The sequence below is a fragment of the Hetaerina americana genome, unplaced genomic scaffold (genome assembly GCF_022747635.1).
Source record: "Hetaerina americana unplaced genomic scaffold, ioHetAmer1.1.p SCAF_5, whole genome shotgun sequence".
NCBI lineage: Eukaryota > Metazoa > Arthropoda > Insecta > Odonata > Calopterygidae > Hetaerina > Hetaerina americana.
The window spans coordinates 10,052,695-10,076,453 of NW_027287095.1; the positions used below are offsets into that span (position 1 = coordinate 10,052,695).

At 36.0% G+C, this 23,759-nt stretch overlaps 1 protein-coding gene across 2 annotated transcripts in view; it reads left to right on the top strand.

The window, feature by feature from the left end:
* LOC139694364 (ornithine decarboxylase-like) overlaps positions 1 to 20,725 on the top strand; it is a 41,507-nt gene extending 20,782 nt beyond the window's left edge. The window contains exons 1-10 of one of the 2 annotated variants that reach the window (XM_071592868.1): positions 7,115 to 7,467; positions 7,941 to 8,177; positions 8,392 to 8,568; positions 8,849 to 8,945; positions 9,051 to 9,127; positions 13,963 to 14,135; positions 15,336 to 15,636; positions 16,514 to 16,867; positions 17,632 to 17,846; positions 19,187 to 20,725. In XM_071592868.1, coding sequence (XP_071448969.1) covers positions 8,467 to 8,568; positions 8,849 to 8,945; positions 9,051 to 9,127; positions 13,963 to 14,135; positions 15,336 to 15,636; positions 16,514 to 16,867; positions 17,632 to 17,846; positions 19,187 to 19,586 — 1,719 coding nt within the window. In that variant the 5' untranslated portion in view covers positions 7,115 to 7,467; positions 7,941 to 8,177; positions 8,392 to 8,466 and the 3' untranslated portion in view covers positions 19,587 to 20,725. Of the gene's footprint in view, positions 1 to 7,114; positions 7,468 to 7,940; positions 8,178 to 8,391; positions 8,569 to 8,848; positions 8,946 to 9,050; positions 9,128 to 13,962; positions 14,136 to 15,335; positions 15,637 to 16,513; positions 16,868 to 17,631; positions 17,847 to 19,186 lie in introns of those variants that run through there. The other variant, XM_071592867.1, reaches the window with a different exon arrangement.
* The last annotated feature ends 3,034 nt before the right edge of the window (positions 20,726 to 23,759 follow it).

The window sequence follows — 23,759 nt, forward strand, 5'->3', positions numbered from 1 at the left end:
TTGTGATATGGATATGTGCGGGAGAGGAAACAAGTTCGTTATGAAACCGATCCATAGAAAAAATTGAAGATTTTTACTTCCAAAGGTTTCTCATATTTTATTCTCGTGATCGAAGCTGACGGTTTAATGTGGATATTTACTAGCCGACCAGTTTCAAATGAAAACTTTAATTCCCCTCTTTCTTAATTTTAGACTGGTTTTTCATAACATTTCGTTAACTTTGAATCTTCTATTCAATCTATTTTCTTCTAGCTCTAATTTCTTCCAATAACTTTGTCACAGTTCCCATTGAAACTTATTTTGAAATTTCACCGTATCATCTTCGAATTTAGCCCATTTCCTCATTATTCACTTGTGGGTCAGAAGTATGTGCTTAATTTTTTACATTTTCGGCCGAGCTAATTACCGTTAATACCGCCGCTTAATTTTTTCACCATATTTATGAATTTCTGTGTAAATATATTATTGCTATTTTATATGGGCTTTTGCCTGTTAAGAGATACAAAATACATGGGTTATATTATCACCTACATTCAACGTCCTGTGAATTCTATGTTTACAATTTTCAGTTAAAAGGCCGTTTGGTTATATCTAAAACTTTGCGTTTGCTTAATGGGTACTACTTGGTGTCGAAACTAAAAGTAAACTTCATCTCTTTGCCAGATCCGACGCTGAGAAAAATAAATAGCCATGTTAGAAATGACTACTATTTTCGTTGTTCATCCTTAAGAATTTCTACTTCTATTGCGTTTCAGTATTGACGGAAACTATTTTAATGATTTCTAAGATTTTGGGTTTTGCCAAACTGGTGCAGATCAAAGTTTGTTCGCCGTTCTAAAAGCTGTAATTCCAAAGTTAAATATTTTCTTGGTGAATAGTTCGACAGTTTGTGCATCATCACGGACTTAGAAATGTCGAAGAGAAATCCATAGCGGTTCTAATGTTAAATTTGTTATCTCTTGTACCCTTCCGGTGACCTCTGACCTTTTGGCCCCAAAATACCACGAAATCAACACGGGAACTGGGGTATGCTGTTCAGTCATTACTTCATAGTTACAAGTTTCGTTTCATTCGTAGGTCACTTCAAAAGCCTAGGCAATCATCTTTGAGCGCTTTCTTTTTCATAAATTTCATGATGTGAATGTGAAGAGGTCATATTCCCACCTTATTAAATTTATTTGGGTCCAGGAGGTTTTAAGCGGAGTAAGTATGAGAAGTAAGAAGAAAACCACCCGTTCGGAATTTCCGTTGCATATTCTTAAATTCGCGTCAAAATCAACGCAATTGTTGCAATTGGCAGCGAATAATTCAGCGCGGAGGCTACATTGAATGTTAATAGCCTTGCTGAACCAGTAAAACTTGAATTCTCTGATAAAATGTGATAATTTTATCGATATTTTGTTGGATGAAAGAATACGCATCTAATATTCCGAAATGCTTTTCTCCTTACCTTCACACCTGCCGCTTTGCGCGTGCGTCATTCAAATAAAGTTATCGGTAGATAGTCTATCCCATTTCACGTGAATAATTTAAAATTTCAAAAGGAAGTGCCCACCAGAATAAATATTTCCCTTGACTTTCGAGGTGGCCCGCCTCTAAGTTTCTTGATAGTTGAAACTTCAGGTTCATGGGCTATTGAGATTAAGATGATATGTAACGGCTTGGTAAACTTGAGAAATCGCCAACTTGGTAATGCTCTCATGCAAAAGTTAATCACTCCATGTCATCGCATGCATTATTCAGTTTTGCATGTGAGAGGAAGTCAAATTTAATACCACCCCTTGCAAAATACTAGGTATGTATAATGTAACTAATTCTGCCTTTACTTTCACGTGAGATGATTTCTGATCATCTGATAAATTCTGGTTTGTACTCCCAATTTTAGAATAATTTCTGCAGTAAATCTGTGGGAGAGGTAGTGTTGCTTGATCAATCGCCAAGCCATGCGTGTCATCGCGTAAGGGAAAAAAAGAATTCGCGCCAGACGGGAAGTCCTCATTTTGCTTGGTATGACCTTGACCTGCCTAGGTATCACCACTACTGGTTTTCAAATCTTTCTAGTCCTCTCATGACGTGGTTGTTAAGGAATTGGATCGTTTGGGACTAGGTAATTAAGCTTGAAAACTATAAATTTGGAGTGCGCACACACAGTTAATTAAGGATAAATCAACGGTGATTGTATCGAATGCTAACAGTATTTTTGTCTTTACGTTGGTATAGCATCACACATTCATCGCTCAACGATTGCCCTTGCGATAAAGCCATGAGGTTCAACCGTGAGTTTCTGTGCCTTGAATTTGCGCGCGAAGCGTCTTTCGTCGTATTATTTAAACTGTTAGGAGCTATTTTTAATAGATGGCTCTTAATTTTCGGTTTAGTTATGCATTAGGCTGGAGATTCCATTTGATTTCGTAACCTTTCTTTTGGTGACGTCCATGCGGTAGCGTATAAGCTTGAATGAGATTTCCTGGTTTTCTAAAGGAAATTAGCGTGTATATTTATGGCTCACACCGATTTCTTGTCAGCGTTTAGATGGGTTAGGCCATGACTTATAGCAATAACTCTTTAACATTCTGTTTCAGTTCTATTAAAACTATTAATTTAAAAAGAATAATTTTAACCGAAATGTCTTCTAGTTTAAATTAGTTAAGTGTTTGTCATCGTGCTGGCCAGACCTTTGTTAAGCGATTCTATCTAACTTTACTCATCTTTATCGGGCAATCTGATTTCCACATCAATTTCTCGTATTTCCGAGTAATTAAACAAGAGTTACGCTTGTTTGAACGAAGTTGTGGAAGTCATCACCTCTCGTAATAGATCGCCTGTTTCTCTTTCAGCGCTCGCATTCACGCCCCGTGTTTCACAATAAGAAATTTCATCTCGGCCGTGCATGCATTAGAAGCATGGGACACGTATGGTAGTAGTGTTGGTATATTTAAACAACGTTTGCCTTAACTAGCGGTAGCAAAGTTTGGATCTCATTGGTGGATGTTTGGCGTTTTCGGAACTCGTCGCATCTGTGTAGAAAGGTCGGGATCGAAGGTCAGTGTTAGCTAGTTCAAAGCAGCCGCAGGGGGAGGGTGGAGAGAATGGGGGACCAAAGAGGGGGTGGGGTGAAAGGAGAGGCGAACCGACCGCTCGCGGGGAAGGACTTCGGTTCTTGCGAAGGAGGACAAGGGTGAAGAAAATCATCGAAAAGTCGTTTCGAAGGTCTTCGTTTAGGTGTTGGCTGCGTGAATGTGTGTTCCCGGACAGTAGGGTCATCCGTGAATGAATCTCCCAAAGTTGTCACTCGACTTTCGAAATGCGTACGCGACTGGAAATTCCTACCATAATTGCGTAATAGTGGGGTGTCTTGGGCTGTATTTTGAGATGGATACCAATTGTTTCGCCGAATTATCGGGAGAAGTACCAGGCTTTGATCAAGAATTACGTCACGCAGAGGCTTTTCGTGGTCCTCGGTAGTTTAATAAACATTGAGGTGCAAGTACAGTATTATGCCCAAAAACGATCGCCATTCAAACCACAAGCTTCTGCACGTGAAACCCTTCGTTGAATTTTTTTAAGCTCCTTCGTACTTCGATGGCATGGTAGCCCAGTGGGCAGATGGTTTCGCTACGGACCGGAAAGCCCGTAGTCGGAAATACAAATCCGGGTGATGCCTCTGTGGAACGCAAGCTAAACCTAGGTTGTGTGATTTCATAGATATACAAGACAATGGTATAGCGCTGTTGGCATAGTGTGTGGAACTGCACCCCGTTCCTGATTGTGCGAATTTTACTTACATTACAGCCTAAAATCAAAAACTTCTTCCTTCACTTTATGAACCGACCCCCAGGGCTAAGACTGGTTTTGGTTTATACCTATTTCGGTCGAGGAATGATGTTTCTAATCAGCAATCAGCTTTTTTAACTGGTTAATAAATTGGGATCCGGGCAAGCCAAGTAGCGTACATTTTCTAAATATTGTACTGATGTCGAAATAACCTTTAGAATCATGACTTGAATAAATGTTTTTTAATTAGTAAAATGTTGAATCTTCTTTTAATAATAATCATTACTCCATTGCATTAAACTAATGGTGACATTTTAAATTCAGTTAACGTAATAATTAATTCTATGAGGTAAAAAGCCAATGGCATTCTATTTTCTATTTTCCCTTAATTTGTGGGTTAATCAATCTCAAAGCTAATGTACGCAGTTTTAGTCGCCTTTACGGGTAATATATTCCATCTTTTCATAATATTTCAGATAATTTCGTTAATTTAATATGTTAAAGTGAAATGGACAGAGAAGAAAACAAATGAGGACGGACTTGGTATGGTGGGCGAAGAGAGGGGTTTGTTGGGATAAATCCTATGGAGGCAGGAAAAGTGGATGAAGGGTGTACTGACCGGCAGTGGGATGTTGAAGACTGATTGAAGGGAGAATGTTAATGGAAAACGAGAAAAGGGAAGGAATAGGATAGGGATGTCTGAGATAGGGAATAGAAAGGAGGAAGACAACACAGAGATGAAGAGGGACCTGATGTAGGGTGGGATGTTGTGTTTTGCTAGGGGCCACAAATTGTTGAATTAGTAATATTTATCCATCCAAAAACCTACCTTAACCGGTAGATTACCAAATAAAATAAAAAAATATGTTAAATTGCTGATAGCATTACTGTGTCTGGCAATAGCTGGGAAACCGGCAGCCTCTGCACTTTCTCTTTTAACCATCAGAGCTAAGGTCGCATCAGTGTACTCACTTTTTGTATACCCTTCCAATGTCTAGGATTCCCCCATAACTCATGTCACTGCCTCAAACTTCTCTTTCCATTTCGGCTGCGTTTCCTCTTTCGCTTTGAAACATATCAGAAAATGTTCCGATAAGCACCATAATTAAATTACCAATTCTGTGGTGAAAGCTCAGATATCGTGTAACTATCATTCTGGAATAAGTGGCTATAAATACTTTGAGGAAAGATAGCTGTTGAAATTCGGTGATTCCCTTTTTAGTGGTCTTAGTGCTCAGTAGTATTTTTGGCTTCGCCCATTACAGGGGCTACAATTGCAAGGCTGGTTTCTGTCGTCGTAATTTCGTGCCCGCGTCTAACTACCCCAATTGAAACTTAAATTCACCGACGACATCCCCTTGAGTAGTTATCTGTCGAAAGGAATGGAAGGGAATTTAAAATGCGAGTTTCCATCGTTTAGAACAATACACTTCTGTGAAATCCGTTGGACGTGAACAGGGAACTAGAACTCCGCCATTATAGATTTGTGTGGGAAGAAGAGATAAGAAAGTGCGAAGGGGGAGATAAAGACACAAGTACGTATAAAATATTTTAAATGCTGAAGTTAACCAAGATAACAGTATGTGTTTTGTAATTTTGTATGATTCCCAATTGTTTTACATGCATTCTCGTGCAGTTTTTTGATACACACAGTTCAGCTCTCAAGTCAGACGTGGACCTCGGCCACTTGAAAATGACGCCGTTCAGTCTCATAGCGTTCTGATTTTGCACTTTAAGATTAAATCGTGAGAGGAATATTATTAGTCATTCGTTATCAGCTGCTTACAATGATGTCTCAGCTCTTCCAAACCGCGATTAATATATCCCCAACTGCTTCCTGTAGGTTTGCTGTTCCCATTTTTTTGTCTAGTGACGGAATGCTTATGTCAAGTTAATGTCGGCTTCGGGTATAACGCGGGTACTTTCAGGTTTTGGTTTTGTAATATACGGTCCTGATGGGAAATATCATAATTTAATTTCGGGTAAATGCATGTGTTATAAAACACAGATTAGGTTATGTATGCTCTTAAGGATAAATTAGCAGGCAGAATCATATGCGTTAGTCGGAGCGAAAAATTTAGGGTAGGAAAAAGTCTGACTCAATCTTTGTTTCATGACCCTTCCCGATTGAGACATTAACGTTTCTAATTGAAGTACAACGGATTTTATACCCGATCAAGGTAAATATAAATCGTGCGACTGGTACTTATTGAACTCGAGGCAACAAATCTGGGCGGGTACGAGTTATCCTTGTCGGTTTTGGCACTCCAATTGCTTTGGGGGCATTATTTTTAGTCGTTTAAATATTTAATGTAGTTAGCTCAACTTGCAAATTTTGATGGATATGTGCAAAGAAACCTAGAAAGCGTGGAAATCAGGGAAAGGTTGTAACATTTGTGTACAATAACATAGGTTAATTGCGATACTCGTACTGACCCCCTTGTCATACATTACTTCAAATGGACGGAAAACATGACTTCTTAGTTTAAGATTTGCCGTACCTCATGGAACTCAGAAGGATGACTCAGTGTACTCGAGGTCCATTAATCTGCTGGTCATCATTTAAGGTTGTAAAATATATAAGTTTCGTGCGATTTTACTGCGCATAATTAGCGTAAGTTAGTCAGGAATGATGTGCTTTTTCTAAGTTGATTACATACTATATAGACTCTGTAGGGAGATAACATGTCCATTCTCGAATTTCTGGTTTCACTTCCAAAATCAAATTCTTACCTTACGGCTAGTATTAATGAGAAATAGGATCATGTTTTCAAGGAAATGCTCTGTTTAATCATTTTGACGATGTCTGAAGTATGACCTCATCGCCCATCGCTGCCAAGCAATGGCGCAGCGTTAGACGTGTCCAGTCTTAAATAGACGACGCGAAGATCGAATTGTGAATGTGCTAGAACCAACGAGCGAAACAGACGTAGTGCAAGTCGAATTCCCCGCAACCAGTAACAACTGGATTTCCAGTGTCACGTCTGATTATTTGCCCGGTCTCCGCACCGGTTGACTGTTTTTCACGTATTACTCCCCGCCGGCTACAAAGATTGGCGCTTTCGATTTTCGTTACCCCTTTCGCGCCTAATTCATCCTTGGTCGCATTGGTTGGACAAGGCTTGCAAAAAAAAATTATCCACCAACTCTCGCACATTAGCCTCCCCGTAATTTTATTTTTCTGTCAAGAGTGAAGATTCGAGTTCCCGCGCGATACGGACGAGTTTTTGTGGCTTGCCGTTGGTGGTGCAGAGCCATGGGGATAATTTATATAAGGCCGTCCTTTCCTCGTGTCCACTTGAGATCAGTTTAATCTTTCGTCGAGTCCGAAGTCCAAGTGGTGGCTCGTCGTGACTTATTCCTTCGTTGTCGCTTTCTCAGTTGTGAACGTGTCATCGGAGGCCCAACGCTGCATGCTTACCTCGCGTAACAGATTTTAGTTCATTCCTAACGTTCTCAGGGAGTCAACATTTGGATGAAGGAGCGATCGAGTGGGAATAATCTTCCCACTCTAATTCGCCTTGTGCACGCTGATTCCTGAGTGTTTTTGTTGATTTAATTAATTTATAGCAGAGGTGTCTCGTGACGTATTTGTACGGGCAGTTTTTATACAAGAGTTGAATTCCATGGTTCGCTTGCCTTGAGAGCATACGTAATACGAAATTACCACGTCCAAAGGAATGCAATACAAAGGTAATTAATTAGGTGGTACTGGTAGTAACTAGTGAGGTGGTGTAAACAAGTATTATATTTATCTTGTTGTGCTCATTCACCCTGTATAATTCATAAAATTTGGTTAACTACTCTGAATGCTTGACGCGGTTTTAAGTAATAAATTAATAGTTGAGAAATAATTATGGTTTCGTATTCATGTAAATATTAACTGAAATCATGGTTAAGTATAGTCACATTTTAGTGACATTTATATCGGATTGTCTGCAAATGTGTGTATAAATTTTTAGATTTCTGGCAGCAAAGAATTGATCTACTTAATTCCTCTGAAATAATAAATTTACAATTAGACTTAATTTGATACTCGCTGAAAAATGGCCTTAGTCAAGGATTGTTGATTAGATTACTAATTTAATCTTATTGTTCATTTTTCCTATTTTTTAAGCTTGTATCGCTATTTTTCTCATTTCACCATCTTTTACAACAATTTGCAGGGTAGCATTTCGGGGCGCCTACTGGAGAGCCCTTCGGCTGGTTTTGCACTTTACGAGACCAATTGGAGGCTGGTGCTGAACGGGGAGCCCCCTTGGCTCACCCTGCGCATCCGCTGACATTTGTGTTGTAGTGTTGTTTTTAGAAACCCTTGCTCCCTTTGATGTCGGTGCTGATCATTTTACTGCAAGAAGGATCCTCTTTTGTGCCTAGTCAAATTTAACGGAATCCATTTACAGGTGATTAAAATGATGAATCTCTGATTGAAATTATATTTTGAATGTATTTTTCTCTGCACTTGAAAATAAATATTTGAGTTTTAAAAAAAACCAATTATGTTTGTAACTGTTGTTGAGTTCCTTAATTTTTATCTCTAATCATTTTGGTGTGAAGTGTTTATGTAATAAAATTATTTCACCATGAAAACTGTTGTAATTTTATATTTATTTTCAGCTCCCACTAGCATTTCAAAATTCCATTTGGAATCCTTATTGGCCTTGATTAATTATTCAGTCCACCTCGACCAATATGCAGCTCATTGGTAAGCAATTGGAGGAAGAGCCAAGGATCCATGTGCTCGACCCAGGAACTGGTGTTTGGAATGTCATTCGAAGTATTGCCGATTCTGGGGTGAGTTTTTAAATCTGTTCCTGGGATGTGCTTTCAGTATTAACTTTGTCTTAAAAACACATACCAATGAGCCATAATTTACTCCAACTTTATTGCAAAGCCTATTTATGTTGATACATTTTAAAAGGAGAAATTTTGTAAAAATTTATTCGTGATTGAATTTGATTAAAATTGACTGGGTTGACTAATCATTTAATTTTGTATTGAAGCTGTGATGCAGTTTCAATTATACATTTATTAGTGGTACTGAGTAGTTATTAATATTATCTTTTTCTTTCAGGTCCAGGAGGATGCGTTCTATGTCTGTGATATGGATGACATTGTCAAGAAGTTTGAAGTGTGGAAACAAAAGCTTCCACGTGTCTACCCTCATTATGGTATTGTTATTTTCTTTGGATTTTTTTTAGATAAAATCTCATTCCTTATGATCTTATTTAATCTTAGGTACATGTATGTTAATTTGTTTCGATTATTTTTTTCAGCTGTGAAATGCAATGATAACCCACTTGTACTCCAAGTGCTTGCTGCTCTTGGTATTGGCTTTGACTGTGCTTCTAAGGTAATGCAATTTTTAATAGCTCTACTCCTAATTTAGTAATAGGTTTATTTTTTTTAAGGTGTCATGTTTGCTGGACCTTTGAAGGTAAGCACCATTGATAGGAAGAATTACGTTCAGCCATGATTGGTACCCATGCCAAAGTGGTTTTATACATGTATGTTTTGCCCCCAGCACATTTGGTTTGTTTGTCAAGTTTAATTGGTTAATAAAATGGGCAAGGCGATTTGTTTTATCACTCTACAAGATCTTGGAGTGGGATATTTTTTTCATCAGTGTTCATTTTATAATTAGTTGTTGAACTTTCTAAGAATATCTCATTTAAAGTTGCTCATTAAACTAGAACATTTATTTTCCTCCTGAAAAACCATTTTAATGAAAAATCCAAAGAGATGATATCATATTCATTATTTCCTAGCAACAGTGGGAGTATGTGATGTATTATCTCAATAATTTCAGCCTCAACTTTGTGGAAGTTCATTTTAATAAATGAAAAAGAAAAACTTAGTTCCAATCCACCATTTTATTTCAGGTACGACTAGTTTCGACGCTACGGCGTCATCCTCAGGTACAAAGTTTAAAGACACAATCATTGTATATATACCCTCTTCAAGAAAGGATGGGGGAGTTGTGGGAAGAGGGGGCGGGGTGGTGGATTGGAACAAAGTTTTTCTTTTTCATTTATTATGTGATGTATTTCTTACTGAAGAGGGAATACCCGAGAATGAATTTTTATGAAAAGCATGTTATTCATCGCATGACTGCAATTGCCATTGTGGAAATTGGGAATTCAGTGGAAATGTTGAATGCAACTGGGAAGTGAGATTTTCAAGAGTCCAAATTATTTCTAGAAGTTTAAGTATAATTATTCTTTGTGGAATTCATCACCCTGGTGGTATTGAGTTCGCTGGTCTCATGTGGGTCCTATGTGATTGTTGGAGACACAAATCATTTGTAATACTACTCCATCCACACTCATTTTTACCTCAATTCCCGATTCCTTTGTCCATAACCTTGCTCTTGCATTTCATATGTATGAATTTTATTTTTTTGTCTGGACTGCTTAAGTATAACTGTGGAAATAAACTAATACAGTCCCAATGACTTTTTAATACATTTTGATAATTTTTCTATTTTATAATATTTGCATAAAGTACTTATTGGAGAAATATTTAAAAAATAAATTTTTGCATGATAGGTTTTTCATCCATTTTAAGATTTTAAAGGGAGCAGTAGCTAAAGTACAATCAGCCATGCTGACTTCTAACTAATTGAGCTTCAACTAATGATGATAAATAATAAATTTTAATTTCGTGTAAATTATTGGTAAAGTAATTTCTACAGCTGATAAGAAATAAAAAAATAATTACTGCATGCATTAATACCTAAGTTCCATAAATAAATCAATACTGAGATACTTCATGGTCATCATCTGAGATGAATGAAAATACATAAATATTAGAGTTTCAGATATTCTACAAGGTTGTAGGGACACTCTTCTTTCACTAATCCCATGAATGTCAATGGGTGTGGTGTCAGCTTATCATGGGTGCATTGACCATTAGGATGTCCTATGCAATTGGCATTTTTTTCCAGCATAAAGTTGACATTTAAAGTATGCTGTAATTTCTTCATGGACCTCTGTCTGTGAAGATTGAAATTACAGTGTTGAATTGTGCTTTGGAGGGGGATACTTCCCTTTTCCTTGTACTGCATTTCTACCTATGCTAGATTTTTATTACGTAATTGTCTGATGGAGCAAGATTCCATTTAGGAAATAAAAATTTTTATGATCGTGACAGTTGTTTATTTCTTGCCAAAAATTTTCCCTGAAAAATTAAGAAAAAAATTCTTAAAATAAAAAAAGGGCTATGATAAAAATAGGTAGAAATATTTTTTTCCCATAAAATGGGCTAAGGTGAGCAATGGACTCAATCCTACTATTTCAGCGATTTTGGAGCCTTCTTATTTTAAATCCCTCGTGGTGGGTATTTGCAATTGTGAACACCCAGTGAACTATGTTGATGGAGGTTTAGAAACCCCCATGCCTCTTTTCCATCTGCCTCTCAGGCATGCCAATCCCATTCAGTGGTGGGTGGGAGGAGGTATCCAAATAAAAGAGCTGAAACCCATGGGCTGAGGGATGCCCAGGTTTTTTTTTACAATGCTATGCTATTCCTTGAAAACAGAATTATTATTAGAGAATGCCACTAAAATTAAGTTTAAGCCTAAGTTCTTTGATATGCATGCCTAATTGTAATAGATTTTGGGCACAAGTAACACCAACTTGACTCACTAACAGAAATATTACTAGAAATGTAATGTTAGTGCTTGTGGTGTCTTTTATATGTAGCATTTGCATTTTCAATCACATTGAACAATTGAAGTTTGTTTCTTCTTGATTAGTAATGCCTTCATTCAGTCCAGGTATTGTTTCAACTTAAAACTTAAATTAGCCAGGTCAGTCCAAGTAATTAAAATTTTGCCATTGAAATGGTAAGCTGTGATGGTACCAAGCAGTGGAAGAAAGGTGCTATCCTTTAGTTTGTAGTGATATAGTGTATATCAAGTGTTTTGCGTATTGTTCACTGATGTTTTCCATATTGCAGCTATACAGATAATTTGGAAGAGATTGTATTTCTTGTCCGTTATTGTAATTATTTGAAGGGTTTGTGTTTGTGCATACATATTAGATAATATATTCACTATTTGTTGTTTTTTTTACTGGGGGATAATGGGGAGTATTCATTATTTAGTTCATATTGCTCACAGTTAGGTTGATAAGACCCATATGACTTAGCAGGTGGCCTTCTCATTTTTCCCCCTTCACCTTCAGTTAATGTTTTCATTTCCTGCAATTGTCTCTAATTTCACTCTGTTGTTTAATTCAAGGTACTATGTCGGTTGTTTAGAAAAGAGTTGTTAAAAGTATTTGGACATATTTGACTAATTTGGTTAATTGCTTGTTCACCAAGGATGCTGCAACTCTAGGATCGGTGACGTATCCTTGGGACTGTATGCATGTGAAAGCTTCCTGTTTCGTAGTTGAGGACCAAAAATGCACTGTATGAGTGCTGTGAATAGAAAAGGCTATGCTTTTATGTTCCATCAAATTTAAGGAAGAACCAGCATCATATGGCAATTTTCTTTAATTTTAAAAATTAAAGTATATTGGGTGAGTTGTTCAGTGTGTATTGATGAGATGCTCTTTGGGTAATTATAAATGATTTTTATGAAGGTATTGTCCTAAAACTAATTTAATAGTGTATGGTTAAAAGAGGTGTGATTTTTTTTAAAATTTGGAAATGGCATTTTACTGGAGTTATTTGATGGGTGTGCCCTGCCATAGAAAGAATTGTGGTTGATGAAAACCCAGTTAATGACTTGATGGTTAAATTTAATCTATACTTTGGATAAATTTGGTTGATTTGAAATTTATATACTTATGTACTTAAGTATTCTTGGTATATGACTTTGTCTTAGATAATTAGTCTATATTACTCATATATTCTTTATAAAATTAACAAATTATAATGTCCTACATCTCAGTATTGTAGTCATTGTGGGATATTAGATGAATTCTTTGTGGCATGTATTTCTTTGGTGAATATGACGCCTTCATCATTAATAGTTTTAAACTTTAGTATGACTTCAAACAGTGATGTTACACATAGTGTCCCAGTATTAGTTAGAGGTGTAGTATAATAATGCTATGAAGAAGTTATAATAATAATTTATTAACTCAATTCCTTTGTTGCTAAATACTTACATTAATTTTCAATATTTTACTCTTTTATTAAGAATCTTATTTATCTTTTCTCTGGTAAGATCTTCCTTTGTATTTGTCTATTTTATTTCATCTCAATCATATCCAATACATGTTTTCATGACAATTTTCCTTGACCGTTATTGCAATTTCATGATGTCATCCTTTAGGGCCATACTTGTTTATGCCATGTTGTTATAATCACTATTTTTTTCAGTGCAGAAGTTCTGCATTTTATATCTTCATTCAGTTAATGAATGCATCCAATTCATTATTTCATAATAGGTAAATTTTTTTTAGCTATTAATTGTGCATTTTTGGAAGTACAATGAGTTGCATGGATATCTTCAAAATTGACCATACTGTAATCAGATTTTGCATAATTGCAAAGGTGAAAATTGTGCATTTGACTTGATGCAATCAGTAAATATGTATCATGTTAAAATTTGTGTTCATTAATGTGATGCTTCTTTATAGTTTCATCGTCGTTTAATTCTTAAATATATATTCTTTTGATTAATAAGACTTATAATAAGATTTAGGCATATTAATTTTCAGTGATGACATGGTAATAGCACAATTCCTACCAGTGTTTCAAAGTTCATCAGTATACAGAATATATAATTAGTTAAATGAATCTAGATTTATAAAAACATTGACTCTTCCAAAAAATATTAGTAGCATGAGGTTTTTAAATCAAAGTAATTGTATCAATTAGAGGCAAAAATTCACAATATGAAATTAATAAAAAGGGACCTATTGTTATTTGAAATTTTGAAATACAAGTGGAAATATGTTATTACCAAAGAGCACCACGAAATATTTTTAGATAGAACTAATGCATAAGGTGGAGCTAGATTGCTCTTTGAGCTTTGGCAAAGGGTCTCAATATTGCTGTGAAGATTGATTTATTTTGAATGCCATGAAATATGTAATGTCATTGAGGGAATTGGTTAGTTGACTTGTTTCATTTCATCAGGTGTTACAGTTTTGGAATGAACCAGATTTTAAATGTGGTGATATGTAAAGTGATGGTCATGCTTGCTTATTCCTTTAATTGTTTCAATTACAGGTTGAAATGACCCAGGTGTTGAATATGGGTGTTGATTCAAAGCGTATCATTTTTGCAAACCCTGTAAAGCCAGCTTCACACATCCGACATGCTGCATCATTGGGTGTGCAGTTGATGACATTTGATAATGAGGTGGAACTGCACAAGATTCGTTCCCTGTTTCCAACAGCCAGGTAATGCATATTGTGTTTTGAAGTGGTAATTTTGATTTTGAAGACGTGACCTGCTTTAGAAAAGGTTGATCATGCTGCCCTTTTATATGTATTTTTTCACTAATGATATTAGTTAGTCAGCATTTAGGAGTGCGTTTGTCTGTTGTGCCGGCTCATTAAAAATCTACCCTAACACAGTAGAGCCCTGGAAATAGTAATAAGTTTACATGAATATTTTAAAGTAAATACCTATGAAGGCTATGTCACATGGGCCATGTTTCTTTATTACATTTTATCCAAGAAAACAACTGAGCCAATTAACAGCATCATTTTGGGCAATGCAGCATCAAGAAAGTAGCACAAGGACTTGAAAGAACTTATTGTAACAGTTGTCATGTTTGCAGTCATAAGGTCAAGATTGTTCTTTGACGTAAAGATTAAAATTTCCTGTCACCTTTATTTGAATTCTTATTTATTTTTTTAATGTTATTGTCACTCATTGTTACTATATTTACGGCAAACATGTAAATTATCTCTTGTTATTAGTAAACATCTTGTTGTAATCACTTCTGATTGGTATTTGTGATAAACTTTAAGGGGAAAATACCATCTGCTTATTTGTCATCATGTATTTAGTATGGCATCAAGGCATGTTTTCCAGCTTTTTTAGGTGTGTAAAAATTTGAGGTGACATGGCCAGTGGTGGCCATTGAATGGTTTATGGGACTGATAGCATTTGCATCGTATTTGGTGTAGTGTCCTTGCAACCCAAAAATATCACGACTTGAAATGTGATGATATTTAGAAAGGATACGTAGATGCGACAAAATTTGATCAATCCTCAAGGCAAGATTAAGGACTCTATGAATGGACCTAAAATACTTGCATGAACCTAGCATTAGCATGGATGGAATCTTTCATGAATTTATTTAAGGTTCTCATGTATATTGGTATCCAATTCATTCGATGGTGTAATTAATTTTTCTATCTCTTAAAAAAATGAAACATTAATATGGTTTATAGGAAAGAGCATTTCAATTTAGTTCATGGAATTGGTTTTATTAACATGAAATTACTTCCAATTTAATGTAACAAAATATCAGGACAGTCATGTCTCTCTGAAATTGTAATGGATGTTCTGGTGTCATGTAGTATGATCTGGGTAGTTATTTATATTAACTGATCTCTGTGTACTCTTTTAATTGTTGGTTTCACTTTTAGGGTGGTTCTACGAATTAGATGCGATTCAGAAGTTGCCCAGTGTCCATTGGGAATGAAGTTTGGGTGTGAGGCAACAATGGAAGCCCCAAGACTTCTGGCTTTGGCCAAGTCTCTTGGTCTTCATGTGGAAGGAATATCTTTTCATGTTGGTTCTGGATGTGGAGACCCACCTGTATTTCGACGTGCAATTGCCCGCTCCAGGGCCCTTTTCGATCATGCTGAGTCAACCCTGGGCATGCAGCTAACCCTTTTGGATTTAGGTGGTGGTTTTCCCGGAAACAAGGGTTCATCCATTGATGAAGTAAGTGAAGTGATATCATTGTTGTTATTAAGATTTAATTTGAAGTTTTAACCTATTTGTGGCAATTTGGCAGTATGGTGTAAATAATGTAGCTGTGAGTTCCAATATCCACTGTTCTACTAAAAGTGTTAAATGCTTAATGCAAATAGTTCACATTACTGCTACTGGAGCTATTGTTTATGCTTGCTATCGAATGCATCTTTTTGAAATCATTCCATTTACCATCTTAAAAAATTGCGAAATATTCTAAATAGCTTGGAACTCTACATTTAATATTTGGAAAATATACCACAAAATGATGTTGAGGACAGGAAAACAGAAAATGGAATAATCTACATTCAGGGTTCATGTAATTTGGAACAATGGGGAATTTGTTGAACATAAAATCGTGTTGTAAATAGTTGGAAAATATTAATTCTAATTTTTTAGATTATTAGAATTAATTAAAGGGATTTTCCATGTCATATTTTCATTAAAAATTTTATTTCTTTTGCCAGTTGAAAGCTCTAGCAGAAAATACATTTTTTGCTGGCATTACCTGTTTTGTTGGCAATACTGTTTATTGATGCATATTTAATCATATGCTGTGAAATATGTGCAACCTTTGTGGAAATTCTTTTGGTGACAATTGGTCAAGTTAGAATCTTGAGTATTCATAGTGATGCATTGGCATGCACATCCATTGATAGTAAATCTGGTTGTAATTAAGGGTGATTGTCTACTCAATGTTGAGATGCCAGACTTGTTCGATGTAGTGCATTAAAACAACACGAGGTGTAATCATTGTGCAAAGCACCTGTGACGTGTGAATGAATGAACGTGCATCATTCTATTTGCTTGGCTGCTCACCATTAATTTCGAATGGGTTGAATTGCAGATAGCTGATGTGATAAATGGAGCTCTGGAGGAGTTCTTTCCAGTTGGGTGTGGAGTGCATGTAATTGCTGAACCTGGACGATTCTTTGTGGCCTCTGCCTACACCTTGGCCACGCACATCCATTCCTTGAGGGAGCCACCCCCGCGGTCTCCTTCCATCTTACCACCTGGGATTGTTGAGAGTTTGAGTTCCTCAAGGAACACTCTGCCCGAAGGTAATGAAGACAACCTTGAGGAAGATAAGCCAAAGGCTAAGCAGCAGCCGTCCATCATGTATTACATAAATGATGGAGTGTATGGCAGTTTTGGAAACTTGCTTTATGACCATGCCCATGTGACTCCAATTCCATTAAAGGTATGATAATTTACATAGTTAAAGATGTGCATGAATAGCTTAACCAATGGTTTTTGGGCTAAACTTCCTATTGATTATTGCAAATTGGTTTGTCTTTGGAAGATGGGTTTTAATGTCTTTTGAAATGTCTACTTGAAATTTAGCTACGTACATTCTTTTTCATTTCCTGTCAGTAGATGCATGTAATAGTAGAACATAATGATATAGCATATTCCAGTCAAAAGTATTTTGTAAGTGATTTGGACATCTAGGGTGGAAAACTTCCTAGGAATAAAGAACAGACTTTCATATTCAGTTGTTCCCGGCTCAACCTTGTAGAAATTCATTTTAATTAAATTAAGAATACAATGTATCTTTCCACTGTCCTTTATTCACGTACAACCGGTTTCAACGCTTAGTAGTAGTTAGCCTATCATAATCTCTAAATTTGCATATAATTCAAAAATCAGAGTAAGATGGTTCTTTTTTTATTATCTCTGTATGGGAGAGGGGAGGTGGAGCTTATCACTCACTGAGAAAACATTGACTGTTTCATAGTTCCCGCGCTCTACTCAAAACCCTTTGAGAGAACAATTTTATTGATTGTACGTGTATTTGAAGTTGGGAGTTTTTAAGTTAATTTATTTCAGTTAATTTTTTTGTTTTGGTTTTACTGTATACTCTATGGTATGTTACATTTGCAGACTTTTTCTCTTTTTGTGTGTTTGGAAAGGCTAATAGCATAGTAAAAATAGGATATTAATGTAGGCTCATTTTAATTGAAGCCGGTGCACAGTGGTAGCAAGCTGATCCTTAGCTCCATTTGGGGGCCAACGTGCGATGGTCTGGACTGTGTGTGTGAAGAGGCATTACTTCCCCAGCTCACAGTTGGAGATTGGATTATCTTTGAAGACATGGGTGCCTACACTCTTGTTTCAGCTGGTCCCTTCAATGGCTTTCCAGTCCCAAATGTGTTGACTGTGGCATCAGAAGCTGTCAGGTAAGGTGCTTTTAGTAGAGATGTTTTGGAGTTAAGTGGGCACCAAATGTGTTTATCTTTATCTTGTTGTATTTGTCAATCAGTCAGTCATATAATGTATGTGGGTTTTGAATGTTTTTTTGCTGAAATTAGGTTGAAGGGTGAAATGCATACAGTAAATTTTGGCTTATCTGGACTATATGGGGCCAGGGAATCTGGATTGGGGAAAATTTTGGTGTAATTGATTTGAAAGTCTGGGGAATTGACACAGGTAACATTAAGGAAGAATTATTCCACTTCTTGTGCGCACCCTTGATAGGCAGCTACTTCCAATGACTCCTCATGATCCATTGAAGCCTCCTACATCTACGCAATTCCCCGCAAGCCATTGCAAGGGCTTGTTAGGTCACAGCTCCTAGTGTACATGGATTCAATTCAATTTGAAATCTTATTTAAATGAAATAGACCACATTTTCCCCCTAAGTCGTGTAATATTTCACAAGAAACCTTGATCAAAATACTAATTATGATTTCTTGTGGATGGGAGTGGGTGGGAGAGATACCTGTGGTACGAGTTAGCAATGATGCTAACTTTGAACTGTGGTTTATCTTTGTTATAGCTGATAGGATGCAAATGTAAGAACAGGCTAATAGAACTCCTTCGACAGTTTTATTTTTCCTCTGAGATTGTGGATCAGTAATGGTGTTCACGCGTTATAGCACGTTTTTCACACCATGCCTTCATTTTTATAGCATGATAATGGGAAGGAGTAAAGGTGAAAAGTACATCTGCTGCATCTCCTTGTCAAAGAATGCTTTAGTTTTTTCTTCTTTTCTGTTGACTGAAACTTCATGAAAGTGAGGTTATGATAATACTTTGTTGATAATAACAAGGTGAATTTCAAATTGAATTGGTGGATACTAGGTTTTGAAGTAGTCTGGTCAGTTCTTGAACTATTTATGGTTAAATGGCAATTGTTTTTCTATTTACCTAATATCTTTACTTCCTTTGTCCTCCCCAATAAATAAATGTTCACGTGGGCAACTATGTTCCAGAGTGGGAAATGATTTTGATGTAGTTCCGATTCTCTGAGAAAAAACCAATGGTGACAAAATGAAGAACTAATTATGTATCAATGAATTAATTGAAACTCTCTTAAAGAATTCACACTTATGTTGATAGTAAATTTTGAATAATAATATAGTAATTCATAATATTTCACAAACATTGATTTTTATAGTACAGACTATTTTAAGGTGGTGTTGCTAAACTAACTGGTGCAACATTATTTTCAAAGGTGTAGTTTTTTCTTACATCACACCTATTCATATCACTCATCTTTGCATGTATCTTTTTCTAGACAACTGTTGCAGAACAAATTGCCAATAACTGCAGAGCACTTTGAGAAGGTGATCGATATCCCCTTATATCCAACAATCCCAAATGCTTGGCCTACAATTTATGGGGATAGTGACCTGATTTTCCATGGGAAAGGAGGCAAGCAAGATCCAGAGTGGACCCCTGAGGGCATCGTGGAGAAAGTGGGCAGCGAGTCTCTCTCACCAGCTGAAAATGATACCATCAATGGGGCTAGGAATGGCAAGGGGGGGCAGGGGGGTGGTGGTGGTGGAGGATTGGGAAGAGGCTTGATTGGGAATGAAGGCGGCCTCGAATCACACCATGTTCATCTGCACCATCTCCCAATTGGAACATCTGCTCTGCCACTGCAGTTGGTTGAAGTCAGTCCAGTGGTTAACTGACAGTGTAGTTCCTGAAACTCGGATGTATTTTTATTTTACTTCCCCCTCCCTCTGATATTGTTTTCAGTATGAAATCATGCTCTAGGTTATGGGTCTCAACTCCTAACCTTGAAGGAATTTAATTGGTAGTATTTCTGGTAAAATTGGTAATGGGTGTATAACACGCACATGTATTAACTTTGGCAGTATGGTTTACTATTTCAAAATTGTGCTGTATTTTGAACTGAAAATATCAATATTGTTAGAATATGAAATGCAATGATTGATCTGGAATAGCATCATTTGGATGGAGCCATCAACCAATGACTGGAATTTCTATGCAAGTTGCTTTTGCATTAAACATGCAGTGATATTGCATACTGTTTAATGGTAAACTTAGCTTTGTAAAGGACTTGGATCATTACTTTGAAAATAATACCTTTTTGATTTTACGAAAAGAAAAGCATAAATGATTATTGGCATTGACTAGCTTCATGTTCAACAAACTTCAAAAATGGATATGTTTAGAAGTGGAAGGAGTAGCATAATAATTTGCTAATTTGGCCTAAATATAGAGTTTATCCTGAGGTTGTTTATTAGTGATAGCGTAATCTTGTCTTGTTTGGAATAACATAGGAAATCGTATCACATTCTATTGTGTTCATGGAAGTTTTACAGTACATTGATGGAATGAGCATTTTATTTTGTGTTCATTGGGCTTTGATGTTAAAGTTCATTTTTACTGCCTTGCTATTTTTGTTATACTCCAAAATAATTTTTGAGATTTCTCTGCCTAATGATATAAGGTGCATTTTTATACATGATGTGTCATCCAGAGTTTGTTCTTCCTCATGCAGCCTTTGGGTCTTACCAAGATAATGATATCCATTTGTGAATATTTTATGTAAACCATGTCGTACTGGTAAATAGGGACCTATACTATGTTCAGAGGAGTATTCTTTTAAATGGGTTTTCACTGGATTTAGATGGGAATTGGTCACATTCCATGTGCATGATACTTAAAATGTTAGGATGAGAAAATGGTCAGCTATGTCATCATGTGTAACCACAGAGCAAGAGATCACAGCTCTTAACATCTAATAACTCATTCTTGCAGCAACAACTGTAGAAACCATGCCTAAATAAATATGAAGAGACGATATTGTCTTTTATTTTTAATTTTTTAGATAATTGTGGTCCCATTTCTTTCAGTGCTATTGGTCTGTCATGGGAGGATACCAGAGGTTCATGTCTTAAATGATTTTAATGTGAGATGCGGTGATTTTGAAATATACATATGGTATGGTGATCTTACGGCTCAGGAGAGCTGCTAAGTCCATTTAAATATATTTCTAATGAAATGTGTACTTAACCACCAATAAATGACCTCTTTGAGTTGGAAAGTAAATATTATCATCCCTCTGGAACCCCATTTAAATGGATCAGGACGTGGATGGGGATGAATTCGAACACATTGTGATGTGCTGTCATGATTCACTAATTAATATTTCTGCTGGTAAAAATGTTAATATAACTTGATAACTTCTATAGATAAAATACAAAAAAAATGTTAACTTTATTCCTCTGTGTCCACTAAATGAAAAATACAGGATTTGTATACAATGTATTGGGGAAAATGTTTGAAAATAATTTATTTTGGATATTGCTACAATGATTCAGAATTCTTTTAAGTACATCCCTTGAGCATCAACACACTTTTGCCAGTGGATTTTCTAGGACTCAAAGGCTCCGCGATTGCTGGATTCTGGAAAGTCCTTGGGGGTATGCTTTTAAGCTTTTTTGATGGCACTTGGAATCATATGGTGGTGTCCTTGGAAGGAGGATTTCCCTTTTGGGAATAGGAAATAGTCTGCTGGTGCCAAGCCAGGACTGTAAGGGGGTTGGGGAACTGTCGTGATGCTGTTGTAGAAGATGATCATAAGCAGACACTCAACTCTGCTCTTGGTTCTGTCAAGACCTTCGGGATGAGTTTGGCACAGGTCTTCACTGCCAAATTTTCAGTGATAATGGTGTGCTCTCTCGTCTTATTGATTCCAGTAAGATCTGTGATCATGAACACACTTAACTGAGTCTGAATTCAGCATGTCATGCACTTATCAGGAAAATATATTATCAATACTTAATAATATACAAACTTTATGGGTGATTATTTGTATTGATTGCTTCAGTGAGACCACTTAAATTTGCTAATTATTTTGAAAACCCTTAAAATTCAACAGATAGTAGCATTGCTTTGATGATCATCAAGATGATACACGGATTTTGAATGAAATTCTGAATGAATTCATGGTGGTACATGAATAGAACATTAATCGATTTTAAATTAAGGATAGTTATTAATATTGAACACATTTTTGAACATGACAGGCGATTCTTAATGAATTACATCGGCGGTAAATGTGCTGTTGGAAACAGTGGTTAGGGAATATAAAATGTAGACATTTGGCTAATTGACTATTCAACTAAGTGAAAATTTAGAAAAATAGATATGCTTCTACCTACTGAACTTCTCATTGGTTCATCTTACTGAAAAAATCCTGCTTTGCCCCAAGAAAATTCTTTTCATAGTCAATAAGAGGATTTCTATCTCACTTTATGTACTTGACACTTTCACTCAATATTTCTCTTAGAATGTTTTTCATAACCACTGATTTAGGGTCGTCATGTCATGCAGCTAATTAATCTTGTTTACCAACTTGAACATTTTCAACTGTGGCAGGGTAATTTTTCCCCAGACGTCCTTAAATCAACACAGTTGCTTAAACCTTCAGAAAGTTTTCATTTGTTTTATGGTGCACAATATGCTCAAGGGGTTATGTTAATAATTGAATTTTGTTATTTTCTTGACATTAATAACACTAATATTTTGATGGACTGATACCTTTAATTGAATTTCAACTCAAATCAAAATGGTGTCCATTAATCATTATGCATTGATAACAGTATCAGCAGTAGTTAGGAGGGAAGTACAGATGGTTATAGTCATTTACACCATTATGGATAGGTGATTAATCGGGTAGAGGTAGGATGTCCAGGAAATGGTGGAGAGAAATCCAGCGTTAGCCTGCTCTTAATGAAAGGGATAAGGGCAACATAGTTTAACATCCCACCCGTTGGGCAGTATTCATATTAAAGCGTTTTTCACATAGTACCCAGAAGCATGGTCTTCAGAAACAATTTGTAATGTGTAGTAGTAATGCTACTTCACTTATGTTTATTACAGTATGTGCAAACCAAGGCTCTCGAAGGCATTGCCTTGGGTGTCTGTTTTTAAATAAGAAAGGAGTGATGTGTACAACTTCCAAGGCGGAAAACAGAAGGTAGTGTTCATGAATTTTGACATAAAAGAATAATAGATAATTGGTATTTCATAAATGCGACAACATTTGATAGTCTTCTCGTTCATTTAGCTGGCACATGATCACTTGAACTAGAATTTAAGTGGATGAATTTTGTAGACAATCTGTGCCTTTGGGTTATTACTTTCTTGTCTACAGAATCTGAATTCCAGAAGCATTATGCATATGTTATTATTTTATTCACACACTAATGCTTAGCATACGATCTTGAATATAAAATTTCTCATTTGTTCAATATTCCTTGAATAGTTGTTTACAGTGAAAGGAATGGGTTTTTATAATTAAATGACATTGACATCAAAAAATATTCTGTAGGTTGTAGATATTTCACAAAATAATTCTGATACAAAGAAATACATGAAGGATTTTAATAGAAGCAGGAGGCTCGGCAAGGCTTCAAAGAGTAAAAGTTACTGAAATTAGTTTTGGGGCCCTACCATCAAATTATTGTAATTTCAAACAAAAAGTTTGTAAGGCACTTACTTGCCACTCTTACATTAATTCTTAAAGTTAACAATTTATACATGTACATATATTATAAATATGACTTGAGCTCTTTAAACTGGAAACGTTCAAATTTTAGGCAAAATAGACTCACTAAAATAAAATTAATCATAATTGAAAGGGTTTTACTTTTTTGGAAACAGTACTCCGGCATTAGCTTATACATTACCAACCCTCCTTCAAATAATTTGGAAGGAAGATTATATTAATAGAGGCAAATCCTAAGTCAGAAACAGCATTAGTACTCCAAAGAGAGTTGTGATTTATGCAATTACTATTAATGCTCTTATACACTAGTATTTTCCTAGTT